Below are 13,918 nucleotides of genomic sequence, written 5' to 3'. Positions count from 1 at the left end.
ATAAAGACATAAATGGAGCATAAATGTTGGAGAGGAAGGAACTATTTTTATTTGTACATGAAATGATGGATAGCCAAAAAGCCTAAGAGAGCCAGGCACCATGTCTCACACCTATAATCCTAGCTACTCAGGAGGCTGGGATCTGAGGATCAAAGTTTGAAGCCTCATGACCGACAAAAAAGAAAAAAACATATTTGTGAATCTGGTTGCTAGTGGGTCAAAGCCTAATCCTAGCCACTCAGGAGGTTGAGAGGTGAGCACTACGGTTCAAAGCTAGCCTGGGCAGAAAATTCACCACCAGAAGTAGAGCTGTAGACTCAAGTGGTAGAGTGCTAACCTTGAGCAAGAAAACTCAGGTATGAAACCAAGTCATGAGTTCAAGCCCCACGGCTGACAAAAAGAAAAAACCCAAAAACTTATCTGTGAGGCAGAAAGCAGAGGACTGTGGCCCTAGGACAGATTCTAGCTGAAAAGCATAAGCAAATAGACTGGGGGCTTGGATCAAGTAGTAAGGGGATGCCTAGCAAATCTAAAGTTCTAAATTCAAACTCCATTAACATAACAAATATTCAGCAGAGGGCCTGCAGCCAGTGGCTCGCGCCTATAATCCTAGCTTCTCAGGAGGCTGAGATCTGAGGATCCCATTTCAAAGCCTGCCAGGGCAGGAAAGTGCATTAGACTTTATCTCCAATTAACCACCAGCAAGCCGGAAGTAGCACTGTGGCTCAAGTGGTAGAGCACGAGCCTAGAGCTGAAGAGCTGACTCCTCCCCCCCCCCCCCCCCCCCCCCCCGCGCCCGGCGGCCTCGGCGAAGGCGGCTCCGACGCCGGCTCCTCCTCCTTCCGGAAGGTTGGGAGGTGGACTCCCTCCCCTGGCCGCGCGCCGCTCCTACCTCGGCCAAGTTTCTTAGGTCTCTCCGTGCCAGTTTCTTTCGAGTCTCCCCTCAGCGGGGCGGCGGCGCTTCCCCTCAGACGCCAAGGGGACCGGGCAGTGCCGCCCCCGGCCCTGCCGAGCGCGGCTGCCATCGTGCCGCTGGCCTGGGACGCTGCCGCGAGGCGCGCCGCGCGCTCGGCCCTCCTCCCGGGCGTGGGAAGCCGCGGGGAGTCTGGCGCCCCCCACCTGCGGCGCCGCGGGCCCAGCCCCGCGTGGCCCGGGTGCACGTCCACCACCTACCCGGTGCTTTGGCGCGGAGTCCTCTCAGAGGCCGACTGGTCCCCGAGGTCGCGCCTTCGTCTACGATCGCGTGAGGGCCTGCTGCGCTTTATCAAACGGCGGCCGCCTTCCTGTAACCATCCGCATTCCAAAACAAAAAAGAAAAACGTGCTGGTCTGGAAAACTTTGGTCTGGATCACTTTGGTCTGGATCAAGGACTGTCTAACCTTCTATAACTACAAAAGATAAAAAACGAGAGTTCCAAGTTGCTGGAAATGAGTTGGAGAGCGGAGGGAACTCTTCCCCGAACATCAGGGGGTTCACCTTTAAAAAATGTCCCCTAGGAGAGAGATTAGCAGCTCTGAAAGTGAAGCCGGCACGAAGACTTGCGGGACGCTGTGGAAGACGGAGCTTACACGGTGTTGGAAGGCTTCCATTTCAGACCACAAGCCTTTCGGTCTCACCACTCGCACTTTAAGGCGGAACGTAAGTTCAGCGGGTAAAGTTTTACTGCCGGAACCAGGGGCCGAGCAGCCTTCCTTACTGCGCAGGCGCCCTGCTACTGCGCAGGCGCCCTGCTACTGCGCAGGCGCCGCGCTACTTCGCGGCATGGAAGTGGCGTGGGTTTTGTGTGTGGCGATCGCTATCCTGACATGGGGTTTCCTCTGGGTTTGGGACTCCGCAGAACGAAGGAAGAGTCGGGAGCAGGCAGGCCTTTTAGCAGCCGAAAGCCGAGCCCTCCTTGTGATCGCACACCCGGACGATGAAGCTATGTTCTTTGCTCCCACAGTGATAGGCTTGGCCCGCCAGAAGCACAGGGTGTCCCTACTCTGCTTCTCCGCAGGTAGGAGGCCATAGACGGGGCGCTGGAAGCTGGGGCTGTAGAGGGTTTGAGGTACTAAGCAAGCTCGGTCTACTTCTTCCCGAAGGGATTTCTGTTGTAGGAAGGAACAAAAGTGAGCGATCTGCTTCCCAGGTACTTTGGGGGGCCCGTCCTCAGCATGAGTACCCCATTCCCCTCCCCCCTTAGTAGGATTAAGGAGTCGCAAAGTAAGCGACTTTGGTTCCATTCAGTACCTGTGTTTCTCCCTTCCTCCTCTCCCCCCTCCCAACGAGCTTATTTGTTGATACTATGGAACCTTTATTTGCAAAGGGTCAAGAGCAGTCATCTTCCTTATGTTGTACTGTACACCAAACTATCTGCTGTACTGGGCCTGCTTGACCTTTGAGGTTTCACTTGTTAGAACAGCACAGAGGGGCTGGGAATGCGGCCCAGTGGTAGAATGCTTGCCTAGCACTCATGAAGCCCTGGTTCGATTCCTCAGTACCACATAAACAGAAAAGGCCGGAAGTGGCGCTGTGGCTCTAATGGTAGAGTGCAAGCCTTGAGCAAAAGACGCTCAGGAACAGTGGCTAGGCCCTGAGTTTAAACTCCAGGACCGGCCCAAAACAAAAAACAGCGCAGAATCTTCCTTTTACTTTGAAAAATGCTTGTGTCTCATTGGAGACTCAGATGCCTACTAGAAAGTAATTCTGCAGATGATTTTAGAGTTCATCCCATCCAACTTTCAGGAAAGGAGCCTTTCAAATTATAAGTCTTGTAATAGGATATAGGGGGAAAAATCAGACAAAATGTTAACCATGATAATGATGATAATTACACAACTTTGTAACTAAAGTAACTGAACTGTATACATATAATGGGTGAATTTTATGATGTCAAATCATACTGTAATAAACTTTAAAAATTACTCATGAGCTCTTCCCCTTTGATTTTGTGTGGTTTACTTTATACAATTTTCACAGAAATCTTTTTTTTTTTTCCTGGTGCCAATCAGGGACTTGCAGCAGTCCCTGAGCTTTCTTTATAGCACAAGGCCAGCACTCTACCACTTGAGTCACAGCTCCACTTCCAGCTTTTTAGTGTTTAATTGGAAACAAGCATCTCACAGACTTTCCTGTTCAGGCTGGAGTTAAGTCATGATCCTCCGTCTCCTGAATAGCTAGGATTACAGATGAAATGTGCGCCACCTAGTGGAAACTCCATTTTAACAGAAGAACCTAGGCATGGGCATACTAACCTGTCATCCAAGATAGGATGGGAAGCATAAAATAGGCAAGTCACCGTCCAGGTGTGGGCTGGGCAAAAAGTGGGACACTGTCGCAAAAATAACCAGGGCACAAAAGGGCTGTGGCTCAATGGTAGAGCACACACCTAGCAAACATGAGGTCCTGAGTTCAAAAACCCCAATACTGCCCCCCACCAAAAAAAAAAAAAAAAGATGTCAGCAAAGCACAAATAAATGATGCAAGGCTGTAATTGGGAGGTTGAATCAGGAAGAGGATGTGAGCCCAGGAGTTCAAGGCCAGTTTGAACAATGAAGACCAAGGAGAAATTCCACAGTGACAAGGATTGCCTGTGAAACAGTAAAAGAGAAGCAGGTGTAAAAAAGAAAATGCTGTAGTAGTAATCCATTTTTTTTTTTTTTTTGGGTCCGGTCGTGGGGCCTGAACTCTGGGCCTGGGCGCTGTCCCTCAGCTCTTCAGCTCAAGGCTAGCACTCTACCACTTGAGCCACAGCGCCACTTCCAGCTTTTTTCTTTTTGCTTATGTGGTGCTGAGGTATCGAACCCAGGGTGTCAGGCATTCAAGGCAAGCGCTCTACCACTGAGCTACCTTCCCTGCCCCTGACAATTATCATTCTGCTTCACACCTCTGACTTTGACTACTATAGGTACCTCATATAACTAAAATATTACAGTGACTTATTCTAAAGTACATTGATACTGTAGCCTATATCGGAACTTTTCATGACTGGTTTTTATTTTGTTTTGGTTTTTGTTTTTGTGTGCCAGCCCTAGGCACTGTTACTGCATTTGTGTGTGTGTGTGTGTGTGTGTGTGCACGCACACAAGCATGCGCTCAAATCTAGCACTCTACTACTTGAACACAGGTTCACTTCCAACTTATTGGTGCTTAATTGTTGCTTAAATGGACTTTCCTACCCAGGCTGGCTTTGAACCACAATCCTCAGCTCTCAGCCTCCTGAGTAGCTAGGATTACAGATGAATGTGAGCTACCAGTGGCCAGTTTGCATTAAAAAATTTTTTTTTTTTTTTTTTGGTCATGGGGCTTGGACTCTGGGCTTGGACGCTATCCCTGAGCTCTTCAGCTCAAGGCGAGCGCCCTACCGCTTGAGTCACAGTGCTACTTCTGGTTTTCTACTGGTTTATTAGAGATAAGAGTCTCACGGACTTTTCTGCCTGGGCTGGTTTGAACCGTGATCCTCAGATCTCAGCATCCTGAGTAGCTAAGATTACAGGCGTGAGCCACCAGTGCCTGGCTTTCAAAAAAAATTTTTTTTGCCTGTCCTGGGGCTTGAACTTTGGACCTGGACACTGTTCCTAAGCCTCTTTTGCTCAAAGCCAGTGCTCTACCACTTGAGCCACAATGGCACTTCAGCCTTTGTGAGTAGTTTATTGGAGATAAAGAGTTTCACGGAGCTGGTTGGTGGCTCACACCAGTAATCCTAGCTACTCAGGAAGCTGAGATCTAAGGATCATGGTTCAAAGCCAGCCCGGGTAGGAGAGTCTGTGAGTGTGAGACTCTTATCTCCAATTAACCACTAGAAAACCAGGAGTGGTGCTGTGGCTCAAATGATAGAGCACTCATCTTGAGCTGAAGAGCTCTGGGACAGTGCTCTAGAGTTCAAGCCCACAACTGATAAAAAATAAGAAGAGGAGGAAGAGGAGGAGGAGGAAGGGAGGGAAGGAGAGGGGGGAGGAAGAAGAAGAGGAACCTGAGGCCTGATAATTTCTTCTTTTAGAACTATAGTCATCCTAGTGACTATGGAGTAATATTGTGATGTGGCTTTGATTTACATTTTCTTAATGACCAGTACTTATGAGCATATTTTTACGTTCTTATAGGGCATCTGTTACAATCTTTTTGAGATTATCTAGTTAAGTCCTTTTCCTGTTCTTAATTCTAGTTTTATTTTTAAATAATGCTTTTTTTTTTAAAATTTTGCTTTATTTTTTGCAAGTCCTGGGGCTTGAACTCAGGGCCACAACACTGTGCTGAGCTTTTTTGCTCAAGGCTAGTGCTCTACTACTTGAACCACAATGTCACTCTTGGTTCTTTTTAGTGGTTAATTGGAGATGAGAGTCTCACAGACTTTCCTGCTCAAGCTGGCTATGAACCATGATCTTCAGATCTCAGCCTCCTGAGTAGCTAGGATTATAGACATGAGCCACCTGCACTAGCCTAATTCCAATTTTTTTTTAAATTTCCTAAATCATAATTTCTTAATCTGAATTCTATAGATATATTCTAAAATAAGTATGTCCAGTTCTTCTGACTGCAGCTTGGAAATACAGGCTTCTGGGTTTCATTAACACTGTTTCTGGCCTTTCTCTTTCCAGCTAAAGATTTGTGGTAACATTTTGCTGTCTCAAATCTGTGGTTCACTTCACTGTTTGCTGTTAGTCCCTGGCATTCTCCACTAGTTGTGTTTTTGCTTTTCTAACTATTTTATATAGGTTCTAATATCTTGGATAGACTTTAACACATAACCTAAACTCTCTCTTTTTGTTTTTTGCCAATTCTGGGGCTTGAACTCAGGGCCTGGGCACTGCCTCTGATCCTCTCTGTGCTCAAAGCTAGCATTCTACCACTTGAGTTAAGCCATATTCCCAGCCTAAACTCTGATTTTATTTATTTATTTATTTAAATTTTTTTTGGGTCCAGTCGTGGGGCCTGAACTCTGGGCCTGGGCACTGTCCCTCAACTTTTCAGCTCAAGGCTAGCGCTCTACCACTTGAGCCACAGCGCCACTTCTGGCTTTTTTCTTTTTGCTTATGTGGTGCTGCGGAATTGAACCTAGGGCCTCATGCATGCAAGACAAGCGCTTGACCACTGAGCCACCTTCCCAGCCCTAAACTCTGATTTTATACTGAAAGAAATCTACACCTTTTTTTCTTCCAAATACATTTAAAAATTACTTAGTCAGGGGCTGGGAAAGTGGCTCAGTGGTAGAGTGCTTGCCTAGCATGCATGAAGCCCTGTGGTTGATTCCTCAGTACCACATAAACAGAAAAAGCCAGAAGTGGCTCTGTGGCTCAAGTGATAGAATGCTAGCCTAGAGCAAAAGAAGCTCAGGGATAGTGCCCAGACCTTGAGTTCAAGCCCCAGGACTGGCAAGAAAAAAAAAAGTTACTGGCCAGTATTTGGAGATTTTAAAAAGTGCTGATATTCCTGAAGCTCAAAAAATTAATTTCTCTGAACAAATTTTGTTACTAGGCAGTCAGGTGATGTTGATGCTACTTGATGATGCTACTTCTTTTTTTTTATGTTTTTTATTGTAAAAATATTGTACAGAGGGGTTACAATTATATAAGCAAGGTAATGAGTACATTTCCTATCAAGCATTGTTGCCTCCTTTATTTTTCCTCTACCATCCCTTCCCTCCCACCTCCACAACTACACTCCCCACCCCGCCAGATGTGGCATCACACACCATAATCCTAGTACTCTGGAGGTTAAGAGAGGTAGATCACAATTTCAAGCCCAACCTGGACTGCATAAGTAACCTCTGTCTCAAAACAAAAAATTAAGGTACCCAAACTAATAGTGTAAACAGACCCCAGTTATCCTGAGTGATTGTAAAAGACATTCCTTAATCTGTTTAACATCAAGATATTCTATGCAGGGCTGGGAAGGTGGCTCAGTGGTAGAGCGCTTGCCTTGCATGCCTGAGGCCCTGGGTTCGATTCCTCAGCACCATATAAGCAAAACGAAAAAAGCTGGAAGTGGTGCTGTGGCTCAAGTGGTAGAGCGCTAGCCTTGAGCTGAAGAGCTGAGGGACAGTGCCCAGGCCCACAGTTCAGGCCCCACAACCGAACCCCCCCCCCAAAAAAAAAAAGATCTTCTATGCAGATAGATAATGCATTGTAAATGGTGATACTAAAAATGTGATGCTGATAGTCCTCTCTCATAGGAATATTTTTTTTTAATTTAATTTTATTTTATTTGAGAACATACTGTACAGAGGGGTTACAATTACATGGGCAGGATAATGCATACATTTCTTACCAAACATTGCAGCCTCCTCTTTTGTTTACCCTTCACCTTCCTTCCCAGCCTCCCCCCTCCCCCCCACCCAATCATACCCCCCCTCCCCCCCCACACCGACATTGTAAAGCTGGTTTTGACATGACATTTTGTACTTCTCATTGTTGCAACAGGTCCACCTGAATCCTTAAACGACTTGTTTGTCCCCGTCTCCTCCACATGTTATACTGACATCAAATATAGTGAAAGCGGGGGTTACACTGTGGGGGAGGAGGAATATTTTATAGTAACCTTGAGGGTTATATTTTCTTCATCATAATCATATTTTCTCAGGTAGCTTAAATCCTGTAGGGAACAAAGCAGGATAAGAATAAATAATAAGATAGGTTTCCATGGTTAAAGAAATCTAAGACTATATTTGTTGTCCTCAGGAAATTACTACAATCAAGGAGAGATTCGAAAGAAAGAACTTTTGCAGAGCTGTGGTGTTTTGGGGATTCCATCTTCTCATGTAATGATTATTGACAACAGGTAATTTATCTGTTAACAATGTACAAATTCATGGGCAATACATATGTAGTGACACATTAAAAAAAAACAAACAAAAAATCTAGTATCGCCGGGTGCCGGAGGCTCATACTTATAATTCTGGTTACTCAGGAGACTGAGATCTGAGAATCACAGTTCAAAGCCAGCCCAGGTACGAAAGTCCATGACACTCTTATCTCCAATTAACCACCAGAAAATCGGAAATAGTGCTGTGGATCAAGTGGTAGAGTGCTTGCCTTGAGCTGAAGAGCTCAGGGACAGCACCCAGGCCAAAGTTCAAGCCCTGCGACCAAAAAAAAAAACAAAAAAAATCTAGTATGGTTGCATAGAATGTTGAAAAGTCTAAAAAAAATGACAGCATAATGGAAATTACTTTCTTTAAGTTCTATTCAGATTGTTTTGCTTAAGATTACTATTTCTCTTTTTTATTTATTTTTTATTTTTGGGTCCAGTCATGGGGCCTGAACTCTGGGCCTGGGCACTGTCCCTCAGCTCTTCAGCTCAAGGCTAGCACTCTACCACTTGAGCCACAGCGCCACTTCCGGCTTTTTTCTTTTTGCTTATGTGATGCTGGGGAATGGAACCCAGGGCCTCATGTATGCAAGGCAAGCGCTCTACCACTGAGCCACCTTCCCAGCCCCTGCTATTTCTCTTTGTAGCTACATTTTCTTTTGTATTACTGGAGTTTGAGCACAATTTCTCTGCTTGTTCATCTGGTGTTCTGTCATGCTTCCAACACAGGTTTTTGCTTGTTGTGTTGAGCTGGCTTCAAACCACAATCCTCCATATTTCAGCCTCTTGAGTAGCTAGGATTTCAAGCATGAATCACTAACACCCAGATTACATCTACAGCTTCAAAATTTTTATTACAAATTTCAAAACTACACAGACATGAGCTGGGAATATGGCTTGGTGGTAGAGTGCTTGTCTAACATGTATAAAGCCCTGGGTTCAATTCCTTAGTACCACATACACAAAGCCAGAAGTGGCACTGTGGCTCAAGTGGTAGAGTGATAGCCTTGGGCAAAAGAAGCTCAAGGAGAGAGCCCAGGCCCTGAGTTTAAGCCCCAGGACTGGCAAAAAAAAAAAAAAATAGTATAATAAATGGTCAATAATCTATCAATAATTATTAAGACTTTGATATACTTGCTTCACCTATTCATACTTAACATTTTTTTCTGTGCATGAGTATTTTGAAGAAAACTCCAAGGCTATTTCACCTTTCTAGATATGCATTTCTTTTTTTTGGGTCTGGTCGTGGGGCCTGAACTCTGGGCCTGGGCGCTGTCCCTCAGCTCTTCAGCTCAAGGCTAGCACTCTACCACTTGAGCCACAGCGCCACTTCCAGCTTTTTTCTATTTGCTTATGTGGTGCTGAGGAATCGAACCCAGGGCCTCAAGCATGCAAGGCAAGCGCTCTACCACTGAGCCACCTTCCCAGCCCAGATATGCATTTCTTAAGAACATAGACATTTATTGTATAGCCGCAATGCCATTATCACATCTAATAAAACCAGTGATTCTTTGGCATTCTCTAACACCCAGTCCATATGGAAATTTCCCTAGATAAATCAAAAATGCCCTTTTACCATTGGTACATTCAAATCAGAATCTACACAAAGCCGACACCTATAATTGGTTGATATTCTACATATAATTCTTCCTGTGTGTCATTACTTTGCTGAAGAAATTGTGTCCCTTTTCATCTAGAAGCTTCTGGGTTGGAGATGAGGGAATAAAACAAGTCTTATTTAAGACGTTATAATGGCAGGATCTCAAGGAACAGATTTAGGACAATAGAAAACTCTTAAGTGAGGTCTGGGAAGGTGGCTCAATGGTAGAGTGCTTGCCTTGCATGCCTGAGGCCCTGGGTTCAATTCCTCAGCACCACATAAGCAAAAAGAAAAAAGCCGGAAGTGGCACTGTGGCTCAGGTGGTAAAGTGCTAGCCTTGAGCTGAAGACCTGAGGGACAGCGCTCAGGCCCAGAGTTCAGGCCCCATGACCGGACTCCCCTCCCCTCCCCCCAAAAAAGAAAACTCTTAAGTGAATAGAGATTAACTAAGGTAGTTTGAAAAGGGAAGAATTAGATTATAAACAATCAGGAAGCTTGACAGTAATCCCAGTGTTTGGGAGGCTGATGTGAGGAAATCACTAACTATAGATACAGTGTGGGCTATTTACTAATGTAGAGGACACCCTGTCTCAGAAAATTAACCAAGTTACAAAGTGATTAGGCATTTTTATGGGTGAATTATATAGCATTTGGAATGAATTAAACTGTCCATGAGATGAACTGGAGTAATAAGAGAGTGGGAGTGATTAAAAGAAGAAAAGAGCTACAGAGGACAATGATGAGAAAAATTTGAAGTTTGGTATCATGTAAACTGAGATGTTAGGGGCAGGGATATTTCTGAAAATTGTGAGGAAAAGAATTGCCTGCCCCATATTAAATGAAATTAGCATCAGATGGCATTAGAAATTATGTAACCTGTTTTTGTTGTTCTTTTTTTAGCAAGAACATCTTGGTATTTTCCCAGGTCATTAAATAATCCCCAAGTCTTTAATTGTTCTAAAAATGGTACATCTTTTGATAATTAACTGGGTATGGTGGCACACAGGCGAAGACTGGAGGATCTGAGTTTGAAGCCAGCCTAAGCAAGATGTAGTCAAGGAATAGGATTTAATGTAGTTTGTTTGTTTACTTGACTTGGGAGCTTCTTTTTTTCTTAGTGCTGAGGATAGAAAGGACCTTATACATGGTAGGCAAGTAGTCTACACTGAGCTATAATCCCAGCCCTAGGTATGCAACAATTGCTATGGTTATTTCTGGTTGACTTTGTGTTATTGTTGTAAATGAGTTGTTTTTTTTTTTTTGGGTCTGGTCATGGGGCCTGAACTCTGGGCCTGGGCGCTGTCCCTCAGCTCTTCAGCTCAAGGCTAGCGCTCTACCACTTGAGCCACAACGCCACTTCTGGCTTTTTTCTTTTTGCTTATGTGGTGCTGAGGAATCGAACCCAGGGCCTCCGGCTTGCAAGACAAGCGGTCTACCACTGAGCCACCTTCCCAGCCCAAATAAGATTTTTTTGTTTTTGTTTTTTTTTTTTGGTTCGATCGTGGGCCTGAACTCTGGGCCTGGGTGCTGCCCCTCAGCTCTTCAGCTCAAGGCTAGCGCTCTACCACTTGAGCCACAGAGCTACTTCTGGCTTTTTTTCTGCTTATGTGGTGCTGAGGAATTGAACCCAGGGCCTCATGCATGCAAGGCAAGCGCTCTACCACTGAACTACCTTCCAAGCCCATAAATGAGATTTTTTTCTGATATATTTTATGAAACTTTAGAGCTAGTAAAATTACTGCTAATAATTTTACATTCATTATTTTTATATTCATCATTTGCAATTCTCTTCTAAGTTTTATAGGTAAGTCATCTGCACATAAAACTTTTGTTTTATCGACATATACCCATTATTTCTTAATTTGGGGTGAAATGACTTAAGCTGTGTTTAATAATATAGTATGAATAGAAAATTCAATCTATACTTATAATTTTATAACACGTCTGGTGTTTGACCATTAGCAGTATATCTACTAGATAGGAAAGATATTCTGTGTGTGTGTGTGTGTGTGTGTGTGCGCGCGTGTGCTTAAACTCAGGACCTACGTACTATCCCTTAGCTTTTTCGCTCAAGGTTGGTACTCTACCTCATGAGGCACAACTCTACTGACTTTTTAGTGGTTGATAGGAGATAAGACTCTCAATGTTCAGGCTAGATTTGAACTACAGTCCTCATCCTCCTGAATAGCTAGGATTAAAGTGTGAGCTTCTAGCATCCAGCTTTATGAAAGATATTCTTTATCATATTAAGCATTATTAGGAATCAATGTTCAGTGTTTTAGATTGAAAGGGAGCATTCCATTCATGCAATACCCTAACAGATAAAGAAAACATTTATATTTCTTCTCTATACCTGGTTCAGGGTAAACTGCAGGGGTCATCATGAGTGATTGCTTTTCTTTCTTTGCCAGTGGATTTTGTAATACTTTAAAGAGCACAGGTCTGAAACCCCAACTTTATCAGGTCATTAACTGTACCTAGGCAAGGAGCTTGTTTTTATTTTTAAACTTCCTCCTCTATAACCTTGAAAGATCTGAGGATAGCAGTTCGGAGCTCTCTTGGGCAGGAAAGTTTGTAAGACTTTTTTTTTTTTGGTAGGGCGTGAAACTGAACTCTGGGCCTAAGTGCTGTCCCTTAGCTCAAGGCTAGCACTCTACCACTTGAGCCACAGCGCAACTTCCAGTTTTCTGTGGTTTATTGGAGATAGTCTCACAGACTTTCCTGTCCAGGCTGGCTTTGAACTGTGATCCTCAGATCTCAGCCTTCTGAGTAGCTAGCTAAGATTTCAGGTGTGAACCACCAGCCCCAGGCTTGTGAAACTCTTTATCTCCAATAAATTACTAAATGGTCAGAAGTGGAGCTGTGGCTCAAATGGTAGAGTGCTAGCCTTGAGCAAAAAAAAAAAAAAAAAAGCTCAGGGATAGCGCCCAGACCTTGAGTTCAAGCCCCAGAACCAACACACAGAAAGAAGCCAGTTTGCAGCTTAAAGGAAAATGTTTTCTGATCTTCTTGGGCTACCTTAACAAAATACTGCTGACCAGATGGTTTAAACAACAAAAAATACATTCTCAGTTTTACAGCCTAGATCTCAGATCAAAATCTGCCAGCGTCAGTTTCTGATAAGTGTTGTCTTCCTGGTTTGTAGATACATGGTGGAAAGAGAGAGTTCTTTCTATGTTCCTTTCTGTAAACCTGCCAATTGAATTGGATTAGGGCCTTACTCTTCTGATGTCATTTACACCTAATTGCCTTATTAAAACTGTGCCTCCAAATACAATCATATGGGAGACGGGGGCTTCACCCCATGAATCTTAGAACAGAAACAATTCATAGCTTTCCCATCCTGGCCTCCAAAATTGATGTCCTTATTGTGTGTGTGTGCCCATCCTGGAGCTTGAATTTAGGGTCTTGGTTGCAGTGTGTGTGTGTGTGTGTGTGTGTGTGTGTGTGTGTGTGTGTGTTTGTCTGTCAGTTGTAGGGCTTGAAGTGTGTGTGTGTGTGTGTGTGTGTGTGTGTGTGTGTGTGTGTGTTTGTCTGTCAGTTGTAGGGCTTGAACTCTGGGCCTGGATGCTGTTCCTCAGCTCTTCAGCTCAAAGCTAGCCCTCTACCACTTGAGCCACAATGCTACTTCCCATTTTCTGGTGGTTTATTGGAGATTAGAGTCTCACGGTCTTTCTTGCTCAGGCTGGCTTTTAAGTGTGATCCTTAGATCTCAGCCTCCTGAGTATCTAGGATTACAGGTGTGAGCCACCAGCTCCTGGCTTCCCTTAGCTTTTTGCTCAAAGCTACCACTCTACTGCTTTGAGCCACAGCTCCACTTCTGCCCTTTTCACTGCTTAATTGGAGATAAAAGTCTCACACGCCAAGCACAGGTGGCTCACTCAGGAGGCTGAGATCTGAGGATCACAGTTCAAAGCCAGCCCAGGCTGGAAAAGTCCATGAGACTCTTATCTCCAATAAACCACAGAAAACCAGAAGTGGCGCTCTGGCTCAAGTGGTAGAGCACTAGCCTTGAGCTGAAGAGCTGAGGGACAGCTCCCAGGAAGAGTTCAAGCCCCACAACTGACCAAAAAAAAAAAAAATCTCCAGGGCTGGGAAGGTGGCTCATTGGTACCTCCCATGCATGAGGCCCTGGGTTCAATTCCTCAGCACCACATAAACAGAAAATGCCGGAAGTGATGCTGTGGCTCACATGGTAGAGCACTAGCCTTGAACTGAAGAGCTGAGGGACAGGCCCAAGCCCAGAGTTCAAGCCCCATAGCCGACCAAAAAAAAAAAAACCCCAAAACTTTATCTCCCAAATAGTAACATTGTGAGTAGGGTTTTAACATAACATGAATTTTTAGGGAAACACAGTTTAGTCCATAACAATCCCAACCCCTAGCCTCAGCCCATCATGCATATCCCAGAAAAGACCAAGCTTTGGTATCTTGCTTTCGACTATTGTGATGTGTCACAGAGAAAAATGAAGAAAAAAGGAGAGGGATGATTTAGAAAAGACCTATAACCCACACTTGTTAATGGTAAGTATAT

At 44.5% G+C, this 13,918-nt stretch overlaps 1 protein-coding gene across 4 annotated transcripts in view; it reads left to right on the top strand.

The window, feature by feature from the left end:
• The first annotated feature begins 1,748 nt into the window (after nt 1-1,748).
• The window catches only part of Pigl (phosphatidylinositol glycan anchor biosynthesis class L), a 51,947-nt gene continuing 39,777 nt past the window's right edge, over nt 1,749-13,918 (top strand). For 3 of the 4 annotated variants that reach the window (XR_006146723.1, XM_042673619.1, XM_042673618.1), the window contains exons 1-2: nt 1,749-1,996; nt 7,656-7,755. Coding sequence is in view for 3 of the 4 variants with exons in the window: in XM_042673619.1 (XP_042529553.1) it covers nt 1,762-1,996; nt 7,656-7,755 (335 nt within the window). In the remaining variant the exon portion in view is untranslated. The remainder of the gene's footprint in view (nt 1,997-7,655; nt 7,756-13,918) is intronic. The other variant, XM_042673620.1, reaches the window with a different exon arrangement.

Source organism: Dipodomys spectabilis, unplaced genomic scaffold (genome assembly GCF_019054845.1).
Source record: "Dipodomys spectabilis isolate Male_0828 unplaced genomic scaffold, ASM1905484v1 ptg000018l, whole genome shotgun sequence".
NCBI lineage: Eukaryota > Metazoa > Chordata > Mammalia > Rodentia > Heteromyidae > Dipodomys > Dipodomys spectabilis.
The sequence above is the reverse complement of the archived record's forward strand: the minus strand, read 5'-3'. Positions and strand labels throughout refer to the sequence as shown.